This window comes from Penicillium crustosum (assembly GCF_028827405.1).
Source record: "Penicillium crustosum strain IBT 35664 chromosome Unknown utg000001l_segment0_segment0, whole genome shotgun sequence".
In the NCBI taxonomy this organism is placed as follows: domain Eukaryota; kingdom Fungi; phylum Ascomycota; class Eurotiomycetes; order Eurotiales; family Aspergillaceae; genus Penicillium; species Penicillium crustosum.
In genome coordinates, this window is record NW_026623122.1 from 3161172 (window position 1) to 3179650 (window position 18479).

The following is an 18479-nucleotide window of genomic DNA, read 5'->3' on the forward strand; positions in this document are numbered from 1 at the left end:
CCACAAAATCCATATAACTCCCCAGTGTGCTAATGCTTTCCGTATACCAAGGGATTATCAGAAGAAGTCTTGTTCACCCAGCCATTGCGAGTCCATCGCGTAGGCCACTAAATCCGCGGCGCAACACATGTCTTCATGCCCATGCTCCAAATCGAGAAGTTCAAGAACGGCTTTCAGCCTGTCATCTAGTGTTTGCTTCAGCCGCGAGATACTAGCTTGGACATCTTTGGTCTGTTTCTCCTTGAGGGACCCGGCCATTTTTTGGTCTTTCCCTTCGACTGTATCCGATTTCGGTATCATCTTGTTGGGCGAACAAGGTGCAAGAGCCTTGCGCTGTGGCTGTGCAGGCGATGCTTCAGGTTTGCGGTTCTTGAACAGACTTTGAAGCAGGAACAGTAGCCAGACCAAATTGGTACGTGGAGAGTATTCTGCCCAGATGCCAGGAATGTCCGGCACCTTTTCTGTTTCCATGGGACAACCAGTATAGAGTGTTGCGCGCATACTGATTTTTAATGTTAGCAATTTTCCTAAGAATATGAATGAGCTGGTATGGGGGTAACATACTATCGGTAGGTGTTTCTTTGCATGATCTCGTCTTCATCTTGGCCAATAGCATCGAACAGTTGCTTCTTGTCTAGATCTGAGGACGCAACCTCGGTAAGACCAGCCGGGTCATCCGTCAGGAGTAGATCTGCCCGAGAGAGCGAGTAGTCGATGATGGTGGTTTCAAGGGAGCTGATTCCAAATCCACTGGAGGATGGGTGTCGTGCAACATCGAGTTCTGTGGGGGGATCCATGCAACCATCTCCCCGCGTAGAACGTATACAAACATTTCCCAAATGAAGATCTCGATGTTCGAACATAGCATACTCCTCTGCCCGAGCCAGAGCCATGGCAACTCCCCAGAAGATATCGTAGATCTGGAAAATCGAGGACCAAGCAAACTTCTCCAGTTCACATCCCGCATCGTCCATCTCCACAACTGCCCAAAGCTGCGTATCGGGATAAGCTCTTTTATTGGACGGGTTGGGATTCATGCAGTCGTCTTTGGTCTTCTTATAGTGGTCCCAGGCATTCTGGAATGACTCTGGGAAACGACCTTGAACAACATGGATCTCCCTGAAGCGAGCAAACCCGGGGATTGGGTCCAGGTACTTGAGCATTTTGACCTCAGCAACAATTTCATCAATGGTGGTGAACTTTTTGGATCCGGGACCGCTCTTTGCTCGCAGAGGCACAACCTTGAAAACCCCATCGCCGTATGATTTTAGTTTAGCCAACTTTGACTTTGACACAACTGTCCTACAAGCCTCTTCCCGTAGATGAAGTTTGTAAACTTCACCGTAGGACCCCTCTGCGAGTTTTGCGACATCGAACATGTTTGCTGATCGCGAAGCCCATGAGTCGAACTTCTGAATGCCTTGCGCGGCAATTGGAGATAGTGCCTCGTTCAGAATTGGGCCGACGTAATCGCTGGCTTTGGTGTCATGAACAACCCCGGATGACCGTCTGGGTGCAGAAATCTTCTTTCTTTCCGCTCTCCTTCTGTCGGAGGTTGTGCTTGGCTTTTCTCGATCCTCGCTTGTGAACTCCGACGTCCTAGCTGGGGAATCTGATGTGATTTGGGAGGGTTGTTCTGGGGCCTTCGGACATATTCTGACTTCCACCATCGTCTCGCATTGCTTCGGTTTTGGCTTCACCTCCTCCGGGGAGGATTCGACAGAGGATTGCGTTGTCGGGGTGTCCGAAATGTCCTCTATCGTGGACGAAATCGATTCATCAGAGGGGATTTCGGCCAACTCCTGCTGCAGTTTGATTTTAATCTCCGTAGGCTGTGCATGGTTCTCCGGTTGATGGGTCGAGTCATCATCGATTGTTACTTGGGCTAGTTTCGATTGAAGGCTTTCCACGGGGTCAACATGTTGAGTTTTGGATCTGGTCTCTCGGGCCGGGCTTCCTTGGTCAAAAACTGCTCTAGGGGCGTTGGCTTTTCGTTTCCCGTACACTCTGCGCTGAGCCACCGACTTGGGCTTGGATTGTTTGGGCTCCATTGGTGTCGCGTGACTTGAAACTGGCGATAGTGACCGGGTTGACATTGTCGGGGGAGATATATACACCCAGTATCTTAATATGGGGTGTAGAATACCTGTGTTAGGGGGGTCAGAATGGTTCTGTTCGACAAAATGAGGTTGAGAAAGATGATCCGGGCGCGAAGTGACGGATCGTGTTGATGTTTAGCCTAATCGGGCTTAGCGTAGAGTTGCTGCGGTGAAAACATTCTGCCTTTGGCTTTTGGACTTTTATATTGAGTTGCCGTATTCTTGAATGGATATTGCTTTGAGTTATGGACTATTTAATGTATACGAAAAGTTGATGCGATTCTACTTCGGCAGAGATATCCGAGATACGTTTAGGAACAGGGCACAAGTCCGGGGGAAGGCTATACTTCGGCAATCCTGGAGTACATACATCTACGGTGGGTTTGGAGCTTTATACAAGGGATAGAATTCTTATTTTCATTTGATTGCTTATTGAGACACTGGACTTTCTCTCGGAGTCTTTCCCTTACATTGTACATGAAACGAACGTGGGACTCAGACGTTAAAGATCTGCACCCCCGTGGCTGTTTCTGTACATAGTACGGAGTATATACATAGCATGACCCCTTCAATTTCAGAAACATATCCCGTGTTTTTCCCCCTTTCTCCGGATTTCTAAAATGGGCATAAAATAGCCCATAGCCCAAGAGGTCTAGATACATGCAAGCCGGATAAGCCTGGACGATGAATGGTCCGGTGCCATCCACAGTGGACATCAAGCCGGGGCTGACCGGAAGTGGTTCCTGCAAGTCACATTGTGACGTACCGGGTATCTCTATGGCACCAGTCGAAGGAATTCACAGTATCAACAAGAAAAAAGAAAGAGAAGAAAAAAAACCAGAGATAGAGCTAATAGAATGATACATCCAATCAAAAAACTAGCCGACTAATGCAATAAGAAAATCAAGAAAAAGCAAAGAAAAATAAAGAAAAGTCCAGTGACACTCGGAAGCACGCGCCCTCGGGTGTGCGCCAACTTTTTTTCCTTTTTTCCGCCTCCCGCCTCTCTCCCTCTTCTCTCGTTGACCATCTCCCATCTAAATGTCCTTGTAATTAATTTTTTTAATACTCTTCTCGATGCTTGGGCATGGCGTTCAACTTCAACTGGTCGCCTTTGATGGCAGACGCGAGTTTTTATACTCGTGCCCAAGATCTACTCACTGCCGCCCTTAATAAATCGCCAAAACCCCCATAATAGTTGACGATATTCACGTCACCGAGCTGAACCTGGGATCCATCCCCCCGAACTCGAGATTTTGGAAATCGGTGACTTGGCTGAAGATCGCTTCCGAGGCATCTTTAAGATGTCTTATACTGGCGACGCCTTTCTTACCCTGAAGACTCGAGTTCAGGCGAATCCACTCAATACTTTCCTTCTCACACGACCAACTTTCGGCTCACCAGTACCTCTTGCTGCAGCGTATGTCTCCAGTTTCACTTACATTTTCTCTGACTCCAACCTCTCAAATATCTTGACTGACACTGTCACGATTCTAGTACCCCGCTCACTATACCTCTGCAAATTACCCTCTCCGACTTCAAACTCTCTGGATTCGTTATACTGGTTTTCTCTAAACAAAAGGGAATCACAGTCGTGTTCCGCAATGATCCACTTGAGTCGCTCAAGGTGTCCTCGACCTTCGATTCGATCCCGTTCGTGCGCGACTTCCTACAAAAAGAAATCGAAGCTCAGCTCCGGATATTGTTCATGGACGAGCTCCCAGCCATCATTCATCGACTTTCGCTCCGGTTATGGGTTCCAGAATATCGTACAGGGGAGGAAATGAACGACGAGACCGACAACACAGCCAAGTCAAGAAGCGAAGGCCCTGGCCAAGACCCTCTAGCTAGCCCGCCACAGGATCCCGTCGACTCCCTCGGAAATGCACTGAATGAGTCCGAAATCGCATCGCTCTCTTTAGATTCATCGGTCGAGACCCACTCCCTCTTCTCGCAGAAGAACTTGCTTCGCTTGGCCGCCCTGTCAGACTCGCAACGTACCTTGTCCTTGTTCACTCCCTCGATCCAGGAAGTGGTGTACCGAGCATGGACTTCTCCAACCGATACCAGCGAATTCCCTTCGAGCGTGATCTCTCCACTGAGCCCGACCCTTTCGCGAACACACTCCCAGATTGGAAGCATGTCTTCTCTTCACGAAACCGCCAGCAATGTCTCCATGCAAAGTCGCCCATCTATGTCCAGCCACTCATTCAGTACGAGTACCTATGGTCTGAGCCTAGGCGCTGGACGTCATTCTAAAGCCCACGCCCGGAAACGCAAGAAGCGTGTTGTGGACCTGCGTCGCCCCAAGACAACCGATGACGCCATGAGCGTCAGCGATGAGAGCGTCGTGACCGAGTCGTCTAGACCCCCCTCTATCGCCTCTGCACCCCTCCCCATTGTGAACGAGCCGTCAGATGACCCAGTTACACCGCCGATGTCGCCCGAAGCCGACTCCCACTTGCCCGTTATCCCCGAAAGGCATCTAGCCAGCTTCTCCCGCCCATCACGCCGGGATGGGGACTTGTCATACTCCCATGAGACTATCCGTGGACCCAAAGCAGAGGACGTGGAAGCCACCCCTCGTGCTACTGTGCGTGGTTATCCCCAGGAGAAGGCCGAGCCCGGACCATCTAGCAACCAGCGAGCCCCGTTGCCTGCGACTGTTCTCCCGTTCAGCAAAGACGAGAACGCCAATGAAGGCGTCGATTCCGTCTTAGTTGAGAGACTCGCTGGTGAAATCGCTCGTCGGATGCGCGAGGACAAGCTTATGACAAATGCCTGCAGCGGCTTCTGGAGCCGTCAGCATGAAGACAGTCCTCCCCCGGCGTATGGCCACTGAGCGCTTATATCCTTTTTGCACTTGAGCAATCCTCGAGTATGACCGTTACGATTTCCTTATCTTTCCTCACTTTTCCTTTCTTTTCCTCGCTGTTTCTTTGATTCTTCTTTTGTTCTTCCTTTGTTTGGGCTAAACGGATGTTTCTTTGGAGCGGGATTGTAAAAAACTGGGTTCTGTCATGGTACAGTTGGCGTTAAGTTCTTTGGCGGTTTCATCTTTACATGATACCACACTCATTAGCCATTATTTTTTGTATTTCTTATTCTAGGGTTATGGGAGGTACCGAGATAAGATCGGATGGATATTTGGGGGTTTTTTGAATTATATTTCTGTTCTTGTTCCGAATTTAATCCAATCGCATAAATCGCCTAAATATCTCTCCGATGCGGGTCAAAAGCTGGAGACAGCGCTAGACCCGGGAGGAACTTAGCTCCGCACCGGGCACTGGCCACCGCGCACTAGACATCTCTCGATTCCTTCCCACTCCTTTCCCTTCCATCCATATCATATCAACTCCAATATGGCGGGCATGTTCAAGAACGTGTTTGGCTCCCAGGAGCCCAAGCCCGATGATGGTATGTTAATTGATATATTTCAATTGCTGAGCTGACTCTGGTAGACTTCGCCGACTTCGTGGAAGCTCCCAACCCGTCGCCTGCCTCCCTCCTCGCCGACTCGACCGCCGTCCCAGCTGCCAACACACTGGCCGCTAAGGCGGTCCCCTACACGGCTTGGTACCGGGTATGGGAGAGGACATCCCCGAGCGATTTCAAACAGGAGGCCATGATTATGCCCGTTATCCTCTTGATTGTCCTCTTCCACCTCTGGGGAACGCGCAAGAACCGACGCAAGGCGAGAGACTGGGCGCAGGCCCATGGACCTTCTCTTCAGAAGGAGTTTTCCGTCGTTGGATTTGATGGAATCGCCCGACCGGCTCCCGAGGACGGTGAGCCGATCACCGTGGAGCTCGCCAACCCCGAGTCGCTGCTGAAGGAGAGGTCTGCCTCCGAGTTCGCCGCGTATGCGACTGGCCGCCAGAACGTTGCCTTCCTCGATGTCAACCTCAAGATGCCCAAGCGATACAACCCCATCACCTTCGTCATGGAGTATGTCTTCAGCTTCTTCTTTGAGAGCTGGGAGCCCCCCGTTGAGAAATACGAGGCTCTGCTGTATGCTTTCGATGGCAAGGAGAAGGATCTCGTTCCCGTTCTCTCTAAGGATTCCGCTCCCGTTAAGGTGCCTAGCTCAACTTACGACGGCTTCATTTGGGCTGTTGTTCACAAGAGCCACATGCGCAAGTTCCGCAACGACCGCTACGATGCCTCCCTCACTTTCTCCAAAGACAACCCCAAGCTCCCCCAGTGGGTCACCGTGATGACGGAGAGTGCCGAGATTAGCGATACCCTCCTCACCTCGGAGCTGATCCAGGCCATTGAGCAGGCTGGTAATGACTTTGAGTATTTGATCGTCACGGACCAGCCCGTCGACAGACCCACCAAGTAAGTGAGCTCAGCGCGGGACTTTGATCGGATTAGATGCTAACAAGTGTGTTCCCAGGATTGAGGAGACCACCCCCAAGAAGCGCATCCAGCTCTCCGCTAACCTCGCCTCCTCCCCGTCTGGCTACGCCTCCACCCTCCCTCTGTTCAACCAGTTCCTGCGCTTGTCCGACAAGCTGGTCGCCTCTGCCCACTTCCGTGCCGAAGTCATGCGCAAGGTCCGTAACGTCCGCGAGGAGGAGATCAAGAAGCTGCGCCGTATCGACGAGGAAGAGAAAGCCGAGGAGCGCCGCATTGCCGCTGAGAAGATCAAGAAGGATGAGCGTGAACGCATCCTGCGTGGATTGAGTGCCGAGGAGCAGCGCAAGTTCCTTGACCGTGAGGCTCAGAAGGGACAAAGACGCCAGGCGAAGAAGAGTACCCGGAAGGGTTAGACGGGGTGTCGTTGTTTTGGAGGATTTTTATTCTGTCTTCTCGCTCCTTTCTGTGGGAAAGGTGCGGGTTGAATGTTTTATCCTGCCCTTTTGATACCTTTTTAATTTGATGTATTCATATTTATTTGTGGAAGGTATAATATTTACCATGACACTGGGGATGCAATCTAAACGTTCAGTTATATTCAATGCAGATTTTATGTTCAGATCATTGCCGTCTATGTCTAATTCGAATCCCAGGAAGCAGCGAAGTAGAGAGATCCCTGCTTGCTTCACACCTAGCACCTAGCCAACATCTTAACCTCGCCCCATCACTTCAATCCAACATCAGCAGGCATTCTAACTATCCTTATATAATCCAACCCGGTTCATTCATTCATCGAAATGCATTTCCTCGCTCCCCTATTTCTATTTCTGCTTTCGGCTATAACCCTATCCGAAGCCGCTCCCACAGGAAACAGTACCAACACCAACACAGCCACCAATGCCCTCCATCCCAACGCCTCCAAATTACCTTTTGGGGCCGTAATCACCCACTGTGTCATCCCAGGCACAATCGCTCTCACTTTCGACGATGGCCCGTACATCTACACACCCCAGATACTAGATACACTCGCCCAACACGGCGTTAGAGCAACTTTCTTCCTCAACGGCCATAACAGAGGTCATATCGATACCTCCCCTGAGGTAGTGCAGCGCACGTTAGCAGAAAAACATCAGCTGGGGTCTCATACGTTCGTTCATACCACCTAATGACTTATCCTCGCTTCCTTCCACAATCAAGTCAAGTCCAGTCCAAGCATCAACATACACTAACCGAACAGCTATACAGATGGAACCACCCCTCCCTTGACACCCTTCCATATGAAGAAATCGTACAACAAATGACAACCCTCGAAGAAGCCTTCATGCGCATTCTAGGCTTCTTCCCAACCTACATGCGCCCTCCGTTCCTCAGACATACGCCCGTCGTCCTCAGCGCCATGGCTGATCTGGGATACCATGTTATTGGGGCTAGTGTTGATACTAAGGACTACGAGAATGACAATCCCGATACGAATTGGGTTAGTTTTGAGAAGTTCAAGAGGGAAGTCGATGCTGGTGGAACGATTGTGTTGGCGCATGATGCGCATCAGCACACGGTTGAGATTTTGGTAGATAATATGCTTGCGGAAGTTGAGAGGAGGGGGCTGCGTGGTATGTTTTTCTTTGTTTTTCTTTGTGTTTCTTTTGTGTCTGTCGGTGGTTATGAGATATGGCTAACGGATTTCTCTTACAGCTGTTACTGTTGGCGAGTGTCTTGATGATCCGTCTAAGTTTTGGTATCGTACTGGCAGGTAGATGGTTGGCGTTGGTGGGAGCCATGCTTTTATTTCCTGGTCGTTCCGAGTCATTGTTGTTGTTGGTCTTTGTACTTGGGCTAAGGTATGTCTGTGTATAGAACTCTTAGGTTTCATTGAACCTATATGTTATTCTTGATGAAGACTTTCTGCAGACGTGAGTGTCTGGCCAATATAACTCTAGGTAATCAAGATGGATCACCTATTTTCATATACGAACTGTGTACACCCCTGTAACGAATATACAACAGGACCTATTGAGTCATTAACACAATTTGAAAAGAGGTAGCATTTGATGTATGAGATACAAAAGGGATATGCATCTCGCATTTTTCATACATATTCCATAATTTGCGCTGAATTATTTCAAACACCTTCTAGCAATGACATCTATAGAAGGAAGCCCAGAAAGGGCACGTAGAATGTACCTGAGAAGACATCTAGAAAGACCTCTCAAAAGGTCTCTCAAAATATATCCAAAAAGACATTTTACGAGAATGTTGAATATAACATCCCTTCTATCATCTATGGACCGGTGCGGATCTATCCTCAACAACCCTCGAACCCTCGATGATAGGATTGAACTGTGGGCAAGGAATCTATATTATCTGCAAATACACCTCCATCTTATACAATCAAAAAAAGAAGAATAACTGAATAGCCCATGGAAGCCTGGAAAGCAACGCATCTTGATATCCATCCGTGTCAACAAATTGAATCCCGCATTTGTCTTAATGTGATTGGGCTAGGTAAGACTCGTCAGTCTCTATATCATTCGTCAGTAACTGACTCCCAAAAATCATTGCACAGAAATAACACGCAAGGGACCACCAACTTAAATATTTGTTTGGCTTGTTATCTCACTTTATTCGACCCTTCTTGTGATTTTTTAATGCAGTCGACTCTAGGGGCTCCATCAACTCAAACCTACAGATACGGTCCTCTGAAATGAACATGGTAGCGCCCATGTTGTTGAACTCGCCGCAATACTGGGGAGGATTAGCAATCTATCGAAAGGCTAGGAAAGCCAACGCAACTTACATTCGGAGCTGAGAAGATGGTCACTAGGGTCTGGCCCTGATAGAACTCAACCCCATCCTTGACCACCATGTGAGACCGGCACACCAAATCAAAGCCATATCGGCCCAGAAAGCTTTCGATGACCTTTTCACTGAAACAGTAGCTCACACCGCGGTCATTAGGCTTCCAGTCTTCCTCCATACCACCACTTGCCGGGTCACTCCATAGAAGATCGGTCAGCAGCCCAGAGTCGGGTATATCAGTAGGGCGAGGGATATCGCGAATATCGTCCATATTTAATAGATCAGGAGATAGCCCGCCGTGAACGCAGAAGATCTTGCCGGATACTATCGCCGCGATAGGAAGGCAGTCAAAAGTGTCAATGAGATTCTTCCAGATCTTCTTATTGTGACGCCGCTTGCACTCATCATAGAAGCTAGACACTCTGCAAACGCTTCCACACTCGAGATTGCCACGAAGCAGGTAGACATTCTGCGGGTGTTTGATTTTATAGCATAGGAGTAGGAGGATGGATTCTAGGCTCAACCTACCCAGGTCTACATAGTTACCGAGGAAAAGATAGTTCGATTCCGGCGGAAATCCGGATGTTTGGAAGATTCGGATTAGATCAGCATATTGACCGTAGATATCGCCAACGACCCTAATGGGGGCGGCCAACTCTAAGAGAGTGGGCTCAGAAAGGAGGAGTTCACGAGCTAGTACACAGATTGTGGTGATCTCGAAATTGTTAAGACACACCGTCCGGTGGAATCTGGTCGAATGTCCTGTATCTAGGAGCCGCGAGATGATGTCGTCTAGATCGATGGACTTTAGATTATACATTGTCGTACTGGAAGCTCCTGGGTTGCCCATTGGGTTATTGGCTGAGATTGATTGCTTTTCCTTGATGATCAAGATGGATTCGCCTGCAACCTGAGAAATTCCAGCAGGCGGCGCGCTACTAAGGGGGCCTTCCGCCACGCAGTTTACCTCGCCACACCTTTCCGTTGAATCCACAACCTTTAGATCTTGATATAGACTGCTCGGAATGAATGACGATAGTGGAGGGCTAGGGGTGCCTCGGGGTGAGGACGTGCTGGACCACAGGGACTGGGAATTGCCAGCATTTGAGATCAGTTGAGTTCCCACGGACTTGACTGGGCCAACGTCTGATCTGATGGTCTGATTATCATTGAGAACAGTGGGTCTTGCTGTTTTGGGGATCATTGCAGAAACCCGATTGAGATAACTTAGTGTCTCCTTCATTGTTTGGTGGATATGCTGGATCCCTGTAAATTCATTGATATTGTCTCTCCCTTCTTCGTACTGGGATTCATAGCTTGAATTATCCCCAGATAAGGCATCTCCGAGGTCGATAAGCAACTCCTGAAAGCTCTCTAGGAGTCTCACACTCTGGCTATAGAGATGCGGCTCGCATGTGAGGCGGTAGATTACAGACCCTTTACCATCTTGATGGTCTCCAACAGTCCTAACCCATACGTGGAACCGAGACAGCTCATCCCTCCATGATTCTAGTGGAAATTCATCTTCGTGTTCCGCAAGCGAGTCAGACGTGATGAGTTTGTTGAATTTGGAAAGAGATGCTTCCATCAATTTGAACGCCGTTTTATCGGAGAGGTTGATAGACACATGGGGGCTGTCCAACGCGCTAGGAATTTCGGAGTCAATTGAGCCGTGAATCGGACGTATAGATCCCTCGGAGTCCGATTCAGAGAATGGGGGGTGGGAATGCGACGGGTCCTGTGAGCCCGCGTTGTCCCCCAGAGAATATTGCTGACCCATTACTTCGGGGCTGTGATAATTATCAAGCTTGGACTTGAAATAACAGCAGTAAGCCTTCGTTTCCTGCACCCAAGTTCAATATTCCCCCTCTTGCAGTGTTCTTTAGGGCGATGCTCGTCTGCTTCCCTAGAATGTGAACTGCATTGCCAGGGTGATTAGGACGTGAACTTGTTATGACTTGGAGGCACGCTTTGTGGCTTAGGTTCTATATAATAATGTGTTTTCTGGCATCCATGGAGTACCTTGAGTTGTTCAGTTGCTTAGATAGGTACATGTACTTACGCACTCACGTGCCCAGATGGGAGTAAGCGCGGGGTTAAACGGTGAGCATCAACGACAACTCTAATAAACCACTGTCTTTGGCTATAGAACGTTTTATCTGAGGCGTGTGGATTCGCTCTATCTCAATTCCGCGCAATATCTACAGTTATGGCAAGCGGCATTGAAGTAGCAGGGTTGGCTCTCGCTGTTCTTCCTCTCCTGATTCAACTACCCAATGTGCAATTCATACGATAGAAAGTATTCAGCCACCTGTTCCGAAGCAATCATACCTTTGTCCTTCCGGCTATACAGAACACTATTACGGTGTATAGTATTGCAATATTGGAATATCATCGTCTGTTAAGTTATACCATGCTCCGTATTAAGAGGGAAAGATCAGCTGTATTGATTCTTTGTCGCTTGGACAAAGGATTACCACTTAGCCTTATTCAGGCACAGATCTAAATGAACTACCTGATTTTCCAGCGTGGATAGATCTGAGACCCATGAAAATGGGAGATTATAACTAAGCTAGTAACTCCAAAAGTAGATTTTCTACCATATATCAAATTTATATAAGATATAAGATCTCTAAGGTAACCAAATATAATTAGCCCTGGTCATCTGACGTGACTGCCTTCCAAAGTTGGAATATATAAAGAGCCTAAGCCGCTCCTTCCAACGTGCCTTTCTAGTCACTTCCCACTTCCCATCCATCACGTTCGACAACTTCCTTTCTCTTTTCTCGGCAGCACAACACTACTTCCATTTCCCCCTTTGATTGAAGTGTCTCATGCACTTGGGTACATGGGTAAGTGGCTTTCACTATCTTTGCTTTCATGTCTGGAGTACATCATCTAACTTGATCAAAGGATGTCTACATTAGTGTGGCTCGAATGCAGGTTAATTGCCTTTTCTGACATCGAACGGGTTTCTCCGTACCACAAGGTGTAGTCTGCACGTCCGCCGGGTTTGTATTGCCTTTTGTCGTACAGGATCGCGCGAGAGGTCATGTAAGTTTCGTGTTCCAGGTGCAAGGCAATTTCCTATGGAGGAGTTGAATTCACCCAGAAAGTCTATAGAGGGCACGATGACGAGACAGGCCTTGACTAGCCTCTTCGGTGGCATGTGTAGGGGAAAAGAAGAAGAAGAGGGAGAGAAAGCTATTTGTAGCTGCCAGTCCTGTCAAACAGGGTCAAGTGATCTCAACAGCAACATTTTTAAGTTGATGCTTTTTGAATCTTTTATGGCTTCCTTTTGACAGAGCAAAAATAAAATTGAAAGTGTCAACTGATCAATTAATAGAACTCCTCAAATTCGCATTGTATTGTCCCCAGCAACCATTCAAGACATGGATCAATACCTATAGCTTATTTGCAAGTGAGCTTCCCTAATTTAATCTATACAAATGTATACTTTAATTCCTCCCTCATCTATATATATCTATATCAGACCTACAACTTCCCAAAAATCTTAACCCTCTCCTCAACAGGTTTCTGCGCCTTCTCCCCAGCAGCACCCTCGGGGCTTCCAAAGACTAGCTGAGCAACATTCCGCCACTCACTCGGCAGATCCCACTGTTTCGCAACACCAGCGTCAATAAGTGGGCTATAGTGCTGCAAGTTTGCGCCGAAGCCGAGCGCTTCAAGGCCAGTCCAGACTAGTAACGGTTAGAATGAAGGAAACAAGTGACAGACGAAGAAAAGGAAAAGAAAGAACATACGGAAATACTGGTGCATGGCATTGGTGTGATCCGCCCACGGTTGGAAATTATCCTTGTAGGTAGCGAACTTCTCCTGCATGGGTTTGATGTGTGCCGGGTCTTCGTAGAAGAGGATCTGGGTATTGATTAGTTATGGACAGGACTGAATACTTTGAGTTTCAAGAGAGAAAGTCCAAATTAAAAGCTCTGGAGGAAAAAGCAAAGTACGTACCGTTCCATACGCTCCCTTAAAACCAAGCAACTTAGGCAACGTCTGCTTCTCCCAAACCTCCTGTGGGATCTTCCCAGCCTTAACAAGACCCTCAAAGGCCTCGATGGCGATATCCCACAGTCTATCGTGCTGATCGTGCAGGAGCACGATTAACCGTGTAGACTGGGTATTGAACGCACTGGGGACATTCAAGATGGCGGCATTGACAAGCTCTTCGATCTTGGAGTCTGGAACTGGGCTTTTCTTGCCGAGCTGGTAGATCGTGCGCCTGTTCTTGGCTAGATCGATTAGGGCGCTGGACATGTTTGCTGCTGGGGCCGGGGCTGGTTTGCGGGTTGACGAGGAGAATGAGCGGGGTGTTGTTTGGTGAGATTGGGTACGATATAGATGGGTTTGGCGAGTGGATACCAGACGTGTTGGACTGGTTTTGGACAGTGCTGCGCGGGTTATGGCGTTTAGGGGAGATTGAATGAGGCGGGCTGTCATCTTGATGGCTTGGGTTGATTATTTATAGGTGGCCTTTGGTGTGCGGGATTATTGTTTATATAGACAAGTATTCCGTAGTCTCTTGCTTATGTTTCACTTGCTAATCCGGTGGCTTATCCATAGATATCCCGTCAGCGGGAAGTCAGGGGCAATTTTGGCCGACCATCGTGAGACGGATTTACCGGATTTACGGAATTAGCTAATCGTTCATCAGCAGTTGGGTTAACGTATTCGGTAAGCGAGTGGGCCATGTAAGCCAGTGGGCCACCCCGAAACACCATACTAAAGGCGATTTTATATCTCAACAACAACGCATTGATACTACTTAAAGCTTATAGAGAACGTTGGTAACTAGATTACTAGCTATATTCCGAACTTTTTGGGAGATTCAAATGATTATTCATTGATTTTACCAAAAATACAACGTATTTTTGATCATTTTATAAAAAAAAACATATAACTCAATTCGTACTTATTTAGAATTTCTAAAACTTTATGAATGTATTAGGATCTTTATTTTAAGACCATAATGTCATAAGAATATAATACATTTTGTGGCCGTCGAGATATCAAGTATCTATAAAACGCCTTTAGTATGGTGTTTCGGGGTGGCCCACTGGCTTCCATGGCCCACTCGCTTACCGAATACGTTAATCAGCAATTGGTGAGATTAACAAATTGATTACTTTGTACTTTGTCAAATCTACAGAGTAGCAGGAAGAAATAGAAATGTACAAATTCAACAAATGATTTATAATTCAAGCTATTCAGCAGCTATCTAACAAATATAGAGCTGGGCCCGGAGTATCATTATGCTTCAAAGAAATCGGAAACATGTACCCCTGCACCATAACTAACCAGTTGGTTAATTAGTATTCTTTGAATATCACAAACATTACAAGGATATTTAAAGAATCAAACCCATTTCCAACAATATACCTAGAGAATTCACTTGAGTTAGCATGGACACATGAGACACAGATTGCAAAACACAAGGTAAGATTTGGCAGACTCAGAGACCCGTCTTGAAACATATAAGGTATCAATTTCACCATAAAAGGTAAGTAACGGATAAAATATCATCATCGCGTGCCATTGAAAAGGAAAAAAAAAAGAAGTATTTAAGTCATAGAATGGAAGTGCATCGCATACCTGAGCTAATCCCGCCCGGGAACGGGAAGTATCATGGAATAATTATTCCTGAAGATAGAGGGGGATATTGATATTGATATATAGTACCAATTGAATTCCCCAAGCTGTGTATAAGTGAGCAAATATCCTACTAGGATATTTTCATATTGTCGAGATTTGATGTTTCAAGAAGCCGCCCTATACCAAGAGAGATGATACCCTCGTGGACGGATTGGGCAAATCCAAAACATTTCCTGTGATTTGGCAAGATTTGCACTATTCCCTAGAAGGTTGTTTGGTTCATGGTTGACCGTTTTTTCTTTTGCTTTATACGTGTCATCTGTTTACGCGAGAGGGCAGAGAGGGCCGGCCCTATCCTGTTTTGCTTGTTTTCAGTCCAGGGATGCTCCACGATGTCGTCATTGATATGCAGATAAAGATTCTAAAAAGTGACCCAGTAAGGAGTAACAGACATCAATCTTTTATGGAGAATGCTTGATATTAGTTGATTGGTCAGGTGAAAAGGTGGAGTTTCGTAATTCGGTGGTTCTATAATTCTACCAAGCACCTAGTATCTTTTTATAGTGAACAGATATCTATATTATCCTACATATAGTCCTAGAAGGTAGATTTGAAAGACCTTAGATCCTTCTTTTGGTGGCTGAAAATTTACTGAAAGTGATCAATAATAACTGAGTTGATGACTTCGGGTGTTCTAATTCTGTGTTGATGCCCATCTACAAGGGCTTTTTTATAGATGCGGGCACCTACCAACAACAATTATATCTCATTTAGAAGGGTAGTATCCTTCATCCACTTCTATATGGCTACGAGGTGTTGGAGCGTGATCTTACTGCTAATACTGTTCTCGGTTTTAACTACAAAGTCGCCAAGCTGATATCTCCGAATTGAACTTCAATGTCATTATACTATGTCAAATCCCAATTCGTCACAACAAACAGGAAGATACCCACATGCAAGGCCGAGAACCAAGAAATGGAGTCGAAAGGAAACAAAAGTACCATAGACAGCCATAAACAGTCATAGACATCCGGATTAGGAAAATAATGGAGCCTGTCGATCTGCCGTTGCTTGGTATGTAAAATGGACCTCCGCAGTGGCCCGAATGTGTAGAATAATATGAACCCTACATCTATCCTAAGACGATATATGTATCACGTCAAGCGCTAGTGCGCCAATTCAAAACAAGAGCCCCCGTGAATATAGCGGGTGTAGCGGGTGACAGGGGTTGTCACACTTGCTTCTTAACCCCGATAGTTTGACTCATTTTGTATTTTCTCGGTCAAAGTACAGGGTACAATTGGCACACAAAGAGTCCTTCTCGGTCATCCTAACTCAACCACTTCCCCACATTCGACGATTCGTATTGCATTGCACCCCACACCACCATGACATAGAACGATGAAGATCCCGAGTCTTCGTACGACCAACAATCTTCCCACATTGGACCACCCCCCGATGGAGGAGTAAAGGCATGGACACAAGCCATGATGGGCCATCTGGTGGTGTTCAACACCTGGGGGTATATTGTCACCTTCGGCGTATTCCAGGAATACTACGAAGCCGAACTTGGCGTTTCAGCATCGGCTATTTCATGGGTCGGATCTGTACAGGTTTTCCTTATTTTCTTTGTCGGGACATTCTCCGGTCGCGCCCTAGACGCAGGCTTCTTCCACACAGCCTTTTATGGTGGAGTCTTTCTGCAGCTCCTCAGGGTCTTCATGACCTCACTCTCGAAAAACTATTGGCAGCTATTTGTCGCGCAGGGTGTCTGTACAGGCCTTGGCAGTGGCCTACAGTTCTGCCCCGTGATGGGACTGGTGGCTACCTACTTCTCTGATAATAGGGTGTTTGCCCTGGCGTTTTGTCTGGTTGGGAGTGGAACCGGAGGCATGCTTCTGCCCGGCTTGGTGAAAGCTCTTTTAAACTCGATCGGATTCGGTTGGACAGTTAGGGTGTTGGGGTTTGTCATGATCGCTACGAGCATCCCTGCTGTTCTCCTGTTGCAGCCTCGACTACCACCGCGCAAGGCTGGCGCCTTCATCGAATGGAAGGCGTTCAAGGAACCCACCTACGTGCTTTTCTGTCTGGGCATGTTTCTGAATTTCTGGGCTTTATATTTCGCTTTCTATTACATTGGTGCATTTGCTCGCAATATTCTCGGCATGACCTACTCGGAATCGAGCAATTTGATCATTGTAACCAATGGAGCAGGAATCCTCGGTCGCCTTATCCCTGCCTATTTCGCCGATCTCAAGTATGGACCACTCAACACCATCATTCCCCTGACGCTGGCTGCTAGTGTGATGATGTTTTGCTGGGCTGCCGTCCATTCGGTTGCAGGCCTGTACGTCTTTGCCGTGCTCTACGGTATATTCTCCAATGGTGTGCAGGGCCTCTGGCCATCGACACTTTCCAGTCTTACCCCCGACCTACGCAAAACCGGAGCCCGCATCGGCATGGGCTTTACGATTGTGAGTTTCGCCTGTCTGACAGGCCCACCTCTCGGTGGAGCTCTTATTGCTAGAGCCGACAGCTACATTGGAGCACAGATGTGGGGCGGAGCATCCTTTTTGCTGGGCGCCTTGGTTCTGGTGGCTGCGCGTTTGGCGGAAACAGGACCAAAAATGAGGGCTAAGGTCTGATCGAGTTACTTACATCAATCCTAAGATGCTCTGACAATCTTTTGTTTGTGAAAACTGTACCCTGTCTCTCCGAGGATTACTCAATCTTCACTCGGGTACACTTACAGCTTATCGCGGCATCATGTTGACCGTCCGAGCTATGAAGGGTAAAGAAACACACTTTGAATAACCGATCCACGGCATCGATGAGAGCTGGGACTTGGGAGATTTGATTGATATCCGAACACATCCCATCAACTATCTATGATTAGTGTTGGGATGTTACGTGGCCTATCAAGAGAGAAAGAAAGTGTCTGTGACTATAGGTCCCCGACAGGTTCCTCAAACATAGTTGGACACTCTGTAGCTGAGGTTAGTCGACTTGATGATCCAAGAGAAACGGAAGAAGGCTCACTCGATAAGATTTCCATCAGGATCTCTCACGTATACACTGCGAATCTTCCCAACGGCCCCAGTTCTTTCTACAACCTTGGCGCCTTCCAGAACCTGTAGAGGTTAGCCTCTGTCTGTGCCATTTTCGAGAGAGAAACGGGGGTGTTCGTACTTCCATTCTGGCATCCTGGAATACCTCCAAGACCTTTTCCACCTTCTCGTCTGTCAAAAAGCACAAATCGGCACTTCCTGGCATAACATCCTGGGCTTTAGGTTCGAATTCCTTGCCTGATTGGTGGAGATTTATTTTCTGAGAGCCAAAGATAAGGGCATGTCTATTATCGTCAATATCTTTTCACCATCCACTAGGTTGTAAAAAAAGAGGGGTTACCTCTGAATGGATTGGTTCGCTGGAGAGGTAAAGATCTCGTGCCGCATTCCGAGATAGGTTGTATAGAATGCCACGGTTTTGGGGATGTTGCGGACTGTTAGGACCAGATGGTCCAGAGATTTGACTGCGAATTTCCCAGCCATAATTGTGTAACCAGGAGAGTATGGAGATGTGATGATATTACACGATGGTTGCCTAGAA

General features: G+C 47.4%; 8 protein-coding genes across 8 annotated transcripts; 4 read left to right on the plus strand and 4 right to left on the minus strand.

Annotated features, from left to right (window-relative positions):
* Nucleotides 1-57: 57 nt before the first annotated feature.
* Nucleotides 58-2051, minus strand: N7487_001191 (uncharacterized protein; the record flags this gene model as incomplete). The annotated part of the gene is made up of 2 exons (XM_056868939.1): nucleotides 58-502; nucleotides 565-2051. The coding sequence occupies 2 exons, from the start codon at nucleotides 2049-2051 to the stop codon at nucleotides 58-60; spliced, it is 1932 nt and encodes a 643-aa protein (XP_056733723.1).
* Nucleotides 2052-3186: 1135 nt separating this feature from the next.
* N7487_001192 (MDM34 family protein) lies at nucleotides 3187-4941 on the plus strand (the record flags this gene model as incomplete). Its single annotated transcript, XM_056868940.1, has 3 exons — nucleotides 3187-3229; nucleotides 3321-3519; nucleotides 3597-4941. 3 exons carry the CDS (start codon nucleotides 3187-3189, stop codon nucleotides 4939-4941), a joined length of 1587 nt encoding a protein of 528 aa, XP_056733724.1.
* A 520-nt stretch (nucleotides 4942-5461) lies between these two features.
* Nucleotides 5462-6874, plus strand: N7487_001193 (CCDC47 family protein; the record flags this gene model as incomplete). The annotated part of the gene is made up of 3 exons (XM_056868941.1): nucleotides 5462-5516; nucleotides 5582-6440; nucleotides 6499-6874. The coding sequence occupies 3 exons, from the start codon at nucleotides 5462-5464 to the stop codon at nucleotides 6872-6874; spliced, it is 1290 nt and encodes a 429-aa protein (XP_056733725.1).
* Nucleotides 6875-7258: 384 nt separating this feature from the next.
* Nucleotides 7259-8215, plus strand: N7487_001194 (chitin deacetylase; the record flags this gene model as incomplete). Its single annotated transcript, XM_056868942.1, has 3 exons — nucleotides 7259-7608; nucleotides 7707-8071; nucleotides 8154-8215. 3 exons carry the CDS (start codon nucleotides 7259-7261, stop codon nucleotides 8213-8215), a joined length of 777 nt encoding a protein of 258 aa, XP_056733726.1.
* An 859-nt stretch (nucleotides 8216-9074) lies between these two features.
* Nucleotides 9075-11037, minus strand: N7487_001195 (uncharacterized protein; the record flags this gene model as incomplete). Its single annotated transcript, XM_056868943.1, has 2 exons — nucleotides 9075-9203; nucleotides 9256-11037. The coding sequence occupies 2 exons, from the start codon at nucleotides 11035-11037 to the stop codon at nucleotides 9075-9077; spliced, it is 1911 nt and encodes a 636-aa protein (XP_056733727.1).
* A 1715-nt stretch (nucleotides 11038-12752) lies between these two features.
* Nucleotides 12753-13718, minus strand: N7487_001196 (nitroreductase family protein; the record flags this gene model as incomplete). Its single annotated transcript, XM_056868944.1, has 3 exons — nucleotides 12753-12958; nucleotides 13022-13136; nucleotides 13233-13718. 3 exons carry the CDS (start codon nucleotides 13716-13718, stop codon nucleotides 12753-12755), a joined length of 807 nt encoding a protein of 268 aa, XP_056733728.1.
* A 2639-nt stretch (nucleotides 13719-16357) lies between these two features.
* Nucleotides 16358-17515, plus strand: N7487_001197 (uncharacterized protein; the record flags this gene model as incomplete). Its single annotated transcript, XM_056868945.1, has 1 exon — nucleotides 16358-17515. One exon carries the CDS (start codon nucleotides 16358-16360, stop codon nucleotides 17513-17515), a length of 1158 nt encoding a protein of 385 aa, XP_056733729.1.
* Nucleotides 17516-17905: 390 nt separating this feature from the next.
* On the minus strand, nucleotides 17906-18421 carry N7487_001198 (VOC family protein; the record flags this gene model as incomplete). Its single annotated transcript, XM_056868946.1, has 3 exons — nucleotides 17906-18001; nucleotides 18060-18222; nucleotides 18279-18421. 3 exons carry the CDS (start codon nucleotides 18419-18421, stop codon nucleotides 17906-17908), a joined length of 402 nt encoding a protein of 133 aa, XP_056733730.1.
* Nucleotides 18422-18479: the final 58 nt, after the last annotated feature.